At 45.4% G+C, this 9,473-nt stretch overlaps 1 protein-coding gene across 11 annotated transcripts in view; it reads left to right on the forward strand.

Moving 5' to 3' along the window:
• The window catches only part of SYNRG (synergin gamma), a 96,398-nt gene that overhangs the window by 82,271 nt on the left and 4,654 nt on the right, over window positions 1-9,473 (forward strand). For 8 of the 11 annotated variants that reach the window (XM_029929354.1, XM_029929358.1, XM_029929359.1 and 5 more), the window contains 2 exons: window positions 8,204-8,314; window positions 8,662-8,700. In XM_029929354.1, the coding sequence (XP_029785214.1) occupies window positions 8,204-8,314; window positions 8,662-8,700 (150 nt within the window). The remainder of the gene's footprint in view (window positions 1-8,203; window positions 8,315-8,661; window positions 8,701-9,473) is intronic. The other 3 variants (XM_029929356.1, XM_029929363.1, XM_029929364.1) reach the window with 1 other exon arrangement.

Consider the following 9,473-nt stretch of genomic DNA (forward strand, 5'->3'; position numbering starts at 1 on the left):
CGGGCTCACTCGCTCTCAGCATGGATCCACCACGCCTGTAAAGTCTGTGAGCCCGAATTTAGGCCCCGGCGAGCCTAAATTCGTAATAAAGCCCTTTGCTTTTGCATGCGTGCTTCGGCCTCCCTGGCGGTCTCTGGTTTCTGGGGGCGATAAAGAAATCTTGAGTACAACATCAGAAAGTGAGGTAAACGGGAAGAGCTGCCAGGCACCCACGCCCTCTCATTCAGACGCCTCGAGGGACGTCCATATGTAGTGTCCGTGTCTAGTGAGTGATTTCACCTGACATTTTTTTAGATGCTGGATGACAGTAAAGAGATTAGTTAGTCTGCAACTAGACAACACAAGAATGCATGTTGTATATGCAAATTGTATATGAACACTAAGTATTCATTTCTGTACTTACGCATGGTTTTTTCCAGTTATAAGTGCCTTTTTTTCACCAACTTAGCTGTGACAGAAAGACAACCATTCTCTGCTCAGATATTATTCCTGATTATACCATGTCATTTCCTCTTGATAACTCCTTTGGTCTATAAAACTTACTTGAATTGCCCGCTGCATGAATAGGCTACAGTCTCCTGAGGAAGTGTAAGTCTTGTCACAAAGAAGCTTTTACTCAAAAAATAGAGGTGTACATGTAAATGACACAAACCAACGTCTGTGGAGTTCGCTTCAGATGCAGCAAAACACTGCAAGCCCCAGGCACCCTGGACGCAGAGAAATCACTAGAGAGGGGCATGACTGAGGTTGTGGTGGAAGCTGTGAGCTCTATACCACTGCTTCGTTTTAGGTAGAATTTAAAGTTCCTCAGTGAACCAAACTGCCATTGCCAGCCTCTTTGATTCCAGTAATATAGTAGTTTATTTGCACCTGGATCCTGCTGGGCATTGTGCTGTATGCTCTACATGCATTCTCATTTAATCCTGTAAGGTCAGTAGCATAATCTCCATGTTTACGGGTGAAGAAATTGAGGCTCAGAGATGTAACTTGCCCGAAACTGATCAGGGATTTGGATGCACATCATAGTTTTAAAAGTCCATCTTTCTTACTGTGTCAGTGCCAGCTTTGAGGATGCTTTTCTTCCATGAAGATATCATGAAACTGTTCCCATCAAAAAGTGGCTGCACTACCTTTCTTCAGTGAAAACGTCCTAGAATGTTAGGGCTGTGTCACAGCAGCAATGTGTGGGCTAAGGAAAGCGAAGTACAAAATCCTAAACTCCAACCTGGCTCCCTGCTACTTATTGAAGCTGGAAGTTACGGCGCAAAGTTTCCTTCAGCGCACACATCATCCGTGGACCGAGCGCCCCTTGTGGTAGAGGCACAGCTCCTCTGGGCACAGGCTAGAGGAGCTGTCGTTTCTCAGGAGGTAGAAATCCTCTGTTTTAGTGAGGTGAGTGAATTGTTGCCTAAGGGTTGAAGCTCAGTACGTTTGGGACAAAGAGAGGTTCAGCCTTGGACAACAAAGCAGATGTACTTTTGCCACATAAAATCTTCGAAGAGGGCCAGTGCTGCCATTCTCCTGACCTCCAGTCAACTGAAAGTCACACAGGCTTTGATGTCACCGTCATCCTCAGTATAGTATAGTCCTTTATTTTCTTTCTTTTTTTTTAAGTATTTATTTATTTTGAGAGAGAGAGAGAGAGGGTGAGAGAGGGGGTTGGTGGGGAGGGGGGAAGACTTCGAGCACTCACAATTGGGTGAAGGGCAGAGAGGGAGGGAGAGAGAGCCCAAACAGGCTCCACACTGGCAGCACAGAGCCCAACACGGGGCTTGAACTTGTGAACCATGAGATCATGACCTGAGCCAAAACCCAAGAATCAGATGCTTAACTGACTCAGTCACCCAGACACCCCCGTACTTACCTCCTTTCAATGTGAAATAAGCAGCAAAATTTAGAGTAGGTACTTCCTGTTGCTGAGGTAGATCAGATCAGTTTATTTTTAATAATGATAACATTTTTGTCATCTTGCCAGGGCCATACAATGTTTTAGAGACAGAATCCTTTTTTTTTTTTTTTTTTTTTTTTTTTAGTTTATTTATTTACTTTGTGTGTGCAGGGGGGCCAGGGAGAGAGAATCCTAAGCAGGCTCTGCACCACTAGCACAGAGCTCAATATGGGGCTGGAACCCACAAACCCATGAGACCATGACCTGAGCTGAAATCCAGAGTTGGACGCTTAACCGACTGAGCATCCCAGGCGCCCGAGACAGAACCTTCATTGTGTTTCTGCAGGGCTGTCGTCATTGACAGAAGGTGATATGGTAGGTGGAAGAGCGTCCCCTCCCTCCCCAAAGGTAGTCATATCCTACTCCCGGCAACCTGTGAGTTTGTTACCTTAGGTAGAAGAGACTTTTTAAGTGTGATGAAGTTAAGGATCTCTCGATGCGGGGTTTACCCTGGATTATCTGAATGGGGCCAGTGTCTCACGAAAAGGAAGGCAGGAGAGTGAGCATGAGAAAAAGCGATATGTCAGAGCAAAGAGAAAGACTGGCAAATCCTGAGCTTTTGGCTTTGAAGATGCAAGGTGGGACCATGATTCAGGGAGTGTACAGGTAGTCTCTAGAAGCTAGACAAGGTAAAGACACCGATTCTCCACTAGAATTTCCAGAAAGTACACCATGTTGCCAGCCTGTTTTAGAATTCTGACCTCCAGAACTATAAGAGAATATTTTAAACTGCTAAGTTTTGCAACTTTGTTATAGCAGCAATAGGAAAAATTAGACAAAACGTTGCAACCAAGAATCCAAATGGTTATATTGTAACCCAAACCAAAAGCCTAGAATTGCTTGCAGAACCAGTGTTCAGATAGTGTTTGGTATCAGGTTAGGCCGGGTCATGCTGCGGTGCCGACCCCTCCCACCCCATCTTAGTGACGTGGAACAGTAGGACTGTATTGCTCCTGCTGTACGTCCATCTCAAATTGGAGGGGTCTCTGTGGACGGGTCCTTCACTCAGGGACCTAGCTGACAAAGCCTCTACCAAGTAGAATGTAGCTGATCCTTGTGGGAGGGTCAAGGGTACGTGACACAGAGCACATCAGTTTTAAGGGCTTCCTTCCAAAAGTGCTGCATGTGACTTATGATCAGTCAGGTGGCTGTGCAAGTTACGCAGCCTGCACAATTTAAGGGGATCGGAAAGGCCCGTCCTACCACTTGTCCAGAAGAATTATAATGAGGACATTTGTAAAGAACACTAATTACTACCAAATTCTTCTTCCTCAATAACGATTTCCTTGGATACCATTTTAGCAGCTTATTATTGGCTAAAGATTCAGGATTATGTATCGCAGTCTGAATCTGGGGACTTAGTGTATGCAGGTCATCTATAGTATAACTACTTTTAGAAGTCTTTACTAAATGCATGAAACACTTGCTAACTGATGTGGATGATCAATTTAAAATGGCCTGTAGAGGGCGTACCTTCTTAAAGAATTATGGCCAAGAATTGGAGTCAAACTATTCCTGTGTACTATCCCTCCCCGCCCCCCACTGTTTATGGTAGTGTATTTACACAGGTTAATTTTTATCATTTCAAAGATTAATTTGACCACGGCGTAGTTTATGCAGAACCTTATGATTTTTCATGGGAGATTACAAAATGACCTTTTCATTCGCTTTCCTTATGCCTTTGGTAAACACATACTAAAGGGCTTTTCATTAATTGGATGGATTTCAAGATTCAGAGTTTTTGTAGATTCTAGTTATTTCTCAAATAGTCCTATTCAGTAACATGATAAATATCTACAACGTAGGTTTATGAAAGTACTGCTATGTTTTTAACCTCTTAAAAAAGCTTCTTAGATTTTGTCAAAGTGAATAATTTTAATCATTGAGAGCATTTCCGAGTACTTTTTATATATCTCTGAAGATCCCAATAGCAACTAAGGAAGATAGGACAATGAAATTGTTAACCATTTAAAGATGACAGAATTGGACAGCAAACAAATAATAGTATGAACTGCCTCTAGGCTTGACCAGACTTGGCCATGACTGCACTAGAAAAAAGGGGGAAAAAAAAGGGAAAATTATCATCTGGCTTGGTTAAGACCATGTAGATTCACTTCAAGGTCAGAGTCTTCATGCACAGAGCTGAAACATCTGCCTGCCCTTTTCTTTGAGAACTGTCTGTCCTTCCTTCCCTAGAAGTGATCTGAATGGATTCAGCTCAAGTTAGTTTAAGAAAGGTTTGGGGGGTGGGGGGGGCCTGGATGGTTCAGGCTATTGAACGTCCAGCTCTTGATTTCAGCTCAGGTCATGATCCCAGGGTCATGGACTCGAGCCTTGCATCAGGCTCCACAATGAGCATGGAGCCTGCTTGGGGTTCCCTCCCCTCTCTCTAAGCAAACACACAGCATCAGCTCTTTCAAATTAGAAAGGGGCAGGCAAACATCATATATAATCTGTTCACTTTTATAGGGAGAATCTAATTGTTATTCCCCTAGGGAAAAAATAACATAATTTCTCAAATACAGAAGTCAGTAATAACTCCTCAGTGGTTCAGCCTCAGCTAACTACAGAGGATGTAGCTATTATATTGGCAGGGATTTGCCATGATCCTGGGTCACATCAGTATCCTGTAGGACAAAGCGGCCAACACGCCAGGCTCCCAGCTCCTCGACCCCTGGACTCCAGGACCCTTGTCTCCTTGGCCGCCCACTCACATGATCACATCACACCGCAGTGCCTGTGCCATCTTACATTCAGGGCTTTTCTGAGCCCAAATTGGCGACCCTCTCACTTGGCTTACTCTGCTCATTTCAGTTTCTCAAGATATGACAGTTGTTGGGCCCTTTTAGTGATTCCCATCCTCCCTGCCTGTCTACATGCTTAGTCCTCAGTTCTTGAGGTTCTTTATGTCTGTCTTTGGACAACCACTGATGCCGGTTTGGTTAGAGCTGAGGGATTTTGTCAGCTGAAACTGGGACAGTCTTGAGCAAACTAGGAAGCTGGTCACCCTGATCTGTTCTGTCCGCATGTGGAACTGCCACGTGACAGTACTGTAGGCACCCCTTCCCAGCGCCACCTTCAGTGACCTCACGTTGGTGCCTTGACATCAGCCATGGTGAGAGTATTTATACCATGGAAATCCACAACTAGTGCAGATCAGTGCTTAATTTGTTGTACTGTTGATTGTCTAGACTTATGAAAGTTATTGAGCAGATATTAATGCAGATCAAACTTCAAAGTATACTGTGTTGGGGCACTTGGGTGGCTCAGTTGGTTAAGTGTCAGACTTCAGATCAGGTCAACGATCTCACGGTTTGTGAGTTTGAGCCCCACGTTGGGCTCTGTGCTGACAGCTCAGAGCCTGGAGCCTGCTTCAGGTTCTGTTTCCCCCTCTCTCTCTGCACCTCCCCTGCTCATGCTGTCTCTCTCTGTCTCTCAATAATATATTTAAATGTTTTAAAAAATTTTTTAAAAACAAAGTATTTGTGTCTATAGCCTTTATATTGTGAATAGATCACAAAGCCGAGGGAATGTTCTCCGGCATTTGAGAGCAGTTGCCCAATTCATCAGAGTCACTCACCTATCTGACAGGTGAGGAACGTTCTGAAATGTGTCTGTTGCCTCACTTCTGTCTTAGCCCTTCACGGAGAAACACCAGCTGGCACTTACAACATCTACACTCTGGTGAGCTCAAGCACAGGCTGACTGTGGGTCCCAGGGTTGGGCATTTTCAGAGAAAGCATTGCGAGAATCACAGATTATATGGAATTTTCAGTAAAGATAATTATAGATTTTATTTGTAAATTGTGTGCTACACAGTCTTTATATCAGTAAAAATTTATAATTAGCTCATTTATGCGTGTGTATGTGTATGTGTACATTTCTTTCTCTTTGGAAAGTAATTTTTTGTGTGTGTGTGAAGTCAGTTCTTAATGATGGAGTAGGGGGACGATTTTGCCCCCAAATTGTCCAGAGGGCCTGCTGAGCACCCTACAGCAAGAGGAGAGGCCCCACAGCAAGGAATTATCTAGTTTAAAATGTCAGGGGTGCCAAGTTTGAGAAACCTCTGCTCTAGGGGATATATAAGCTAAGCAAATTGGTTTAGGTGTGTCTAAAACTTTGTACATTAAGAATGTAAGTCTTCTGGGCTACCTGGCTGGCTCCATTGGTGGAACATGTGACTCTTGATCTTGGGGTTGTGAGTTCCTTGAGCCCCGTGTTGGGTGAGGAGAGATTACTTAAAAATAGAATCTTAAAAAATATATATGTATAGCTCTTCTGAAACTTTTTTATTCCTTTTTTTGTTTTTGTTTTGTAATTCAAGTGCTTTTCTTGAGGGGTAACTTACAATGAAATGCATAGATCTTAAATACATAATTGGATCGGTTTTGACAAATGCATTGAGCCCTGTAAGCCCACACCCCAGCAATGTAGGGGTGTTTTCATCACCTCCTAAAGGCCCCTCTTGTCTTGATCTGATTCTAAAAATAACCACTATTTCCAATGGACTCTGTCATCAGAGAGTTGCCTGTTCTAGAACTTTATATAAAATTATGTAATATATACGTGCTTTTCTGTCTGGCTTCTTAGCATGTTTTAAAAATTCATCTAAAAAGAAAAAAGATCCATTAAAAAGAAAACCCTGGCCCGCTGAGTTGGTAGAGCATGCATTTCTCGATCTTGTGTTGGTGAGTGCGAAACGCCACTTTGGGCACGGCCCTTACTTAGAACAAGGGTGGAGAGAATGCATCTACATTTTTGCATGTATGAATTTGGTCCCTTTTATCAGTGAGTAATATTCCATTGTACTAATACACTGTGAGTATTTAATCCACTTTCTTACTTATAAATACGTGCTATTTCCAGTTTGGCTAATGTGAATAGAGCTACTATAAACACTTTTTGTGTAAGACTTTTGTTAACACACTTTTGTTTCTCTTGGATAAATACCAAGGAGTGGAATTGCATATAAGTCCATATAGTAGGTATGTATTTTACCTTTTAAGAAAGGTAAGAGCATGTGACTCTTGGTCTCAGAGCTGTGAGTTTGAGCCCTATGGCAGGCGCAGAAATAAATAAAACTTAAAAAAAAAAATTAACAGCTTTCCAATGTTGGGACCTGCCCTGTCACTCCATATTTCAACGATTTGCTGAAGGAAGAAGTTAGGTCATGCACGTGACGAGCTTAGTGCGGTGCCCAGCACATCGGGCTCCACTGGTAATAGCTGTATGTGTATTGACTCTCTCTAGCTGGCAGCACCTCATTCCTCCATCCTTGAGCACTAGGCCTATCTGTCTGTCTTCCTGCTTCTCTAATGTGAGAACTTGGCTGTCCCACCTGCAGCTCCGACTCCGCTTAGACCAAACTGAACTCCACCCGGCGCTCAGCCCCCGATCTGGGTCTCCTTTCACGGCCCGCTGTGCTGAGCCCTCCCAGCTGCCTGAGCCTCCCCGCTCCTTCCACATTTCACACACCACCCGGGCTTTCTCAGGCGGCCGCCCCCTGCTGTTGCGTCCCTAGCTCTAACTTTCCTCGCCGTCCCCCGGACCCTTACAATGGTGCTGTAATGGAGGCTGAGGCCTTGAGGATCGCCGTCCATTGCCCACACACATCAACCAGAGGGATCAGTCTGAAACACAAACCTGATCTTGTCGTGGTCCAGTTAGAACCCTTAATGGCTTCCCAAGATACGTCTCTTCTATTCCTTCCAAGACCTTCGTGCTGGAGTTCCGTCGCCTCCCTCCTTTCAGAAGTTTGGCTCCCACCCCCTCAGTTGCTTCCCACACCCCGTCTTCTGCTTAGAGGCCGCCTTGCCTGTGTCGCTTGTCCCACACGGAATGAATACCATTCCTCCCCTTACCTCGTCCGTCCCCGTCCCCTCACATAGCACCTGCCTGTCAAGACTCAGGATGCTTCTAAGTGCTAGGAAGCTCTCTGCCATCCAGCTCCTTTCCCCTGGGGTTGAGTAAATGCCGCCCAGCCCGTGTGCCCAGGTGTGGTCCCTGTGGCCCTGTACTGCCTGCTACCCACCTGCCCCCACCCGAGACTGAGTTCTCAGAGGACAGGTACCGGGTTTTGCTCATGCTAGCGTCCCGAGCACCTAGAACACAGCAATTCTCAATGAATGGGAAATTGAACAGTTGTGTCGATGGTTACTTCATTTGCTGCTAGACCTGTTGGGGATGAGTGACCGGGGAGTGAAGCCAGCAACATTTGGAATTGCTGGGTCCTTACCGTTTGTCTTTTTCTCCTAGCCCGATGAGAATTCACTGGATTTTTCCTCTTGTATGCTACGTCCTGGGATTAAAAATGCTCAGGAACTTGCCTGTGGGGTGTGCCTTTTAAATGTGGACTCCAGAAGCCGGGTGAGTGATACAGATTCCCCCTGGAGATGGCAAAACGCTTCCCTGACACGACCCCTGCGGGCGACCCCATCTAGCCCACTTCACGACAGGGTCTATGCCCATAGGTGGGGTTTTTATAAAGCCCTGAAATCTGACCAGGGAAGCACAGGTACTCTTACAAAAGGGTGGTAGGGGAGCCTTTGCGTGAAAGGAGGCCGTTCCTCCCTAAGAGAAAGGTGTGTGCACTGTGCCCGCGCCCAGTGAACAGTGGGGTGGCAGAGAGAGGTTAAGCCTGTAAGGCTTTGCTTGGGGGCAGGAGGCCCTGTTCTGGGAATTTTGTTGACCTTATGGTTTCAACGTTATTTCAGAAAGAAGAGAAGCCTGCAGAAGATTCTCATCCTAAAAAAGTATGAACCAGTTACACATGATCTTAGCGTCTCCATCTTAATTTTCAGTGTGGAAAGCACATCAGATGATTCCACTGCCATCCTGAACTGTTCTGACCATGAATCCTTCCTTTATTGAGTCATGTCTGTTCCCATAGTGTCTAGTTTGACCAACTAGTGTGTCTGTGTGGGTCCGCTTGTCTTGTGTGCATGCTTGTGGCTCATAGTTGGCTTCTGGTGTCACAGTCGTTTTTTCCTCTATGATGAACAAGGTAACAGAATGAGCAACTTCTGGAAGACTGGAAGTTGTGACACAGAACGAGATCAGAGAGCATCACGATTTGGCAGTGATAAGACAAAAACAAATCGGGGCTTAGATTTGTGTTATTTACTTGTAGTGCTTTGGACGCCTCCGGGGAGCTGAGGTGAGGACTGGCCGGCTGTGGCTTAGCTGTGAGCCTCAGCCATCTGGAAGTGATGTTTACAAACCCTATGCCTATTTGGACTTTTTAATTTTGTTGATTCTGTTATCAGGTCCCAGTGGCATTAGACCCTGAGAGCTTTTAATCTTTTGTTCCCTCCCTGAGAGGACTGCAGTCAGCCACAGCCAGCCTTCGGGCAGGGCTGCCCTCGGCACAGCGAGGGGAAAAGATTCTCCACGGCCCTTGGCCAGCTCAGTTCCCCGTCCCACGAACACCCCCACACGACCCTCCGTGGCCTCGGTCGGCCCTTTCTGTGAACGTCCGTTTGGCCTTCTTTTGCTGAAACTGAGTGTAATGGTAAAGATTTTTTTT

Source organism: Suricata suricatta, chromosome 17, assembly GCF_006229205.1.
Source record: "Suricata suricatta isolate VVHF042 chromosome 17, meerkat_22Aug2017_6uvM2_HiC, whole genome shotgun sequence".
NCBI lineage: Eukaryota > Metazoa > Chordata > Mammalia > Carnivora > Herpestidae > Suricata > Suricata suricatta.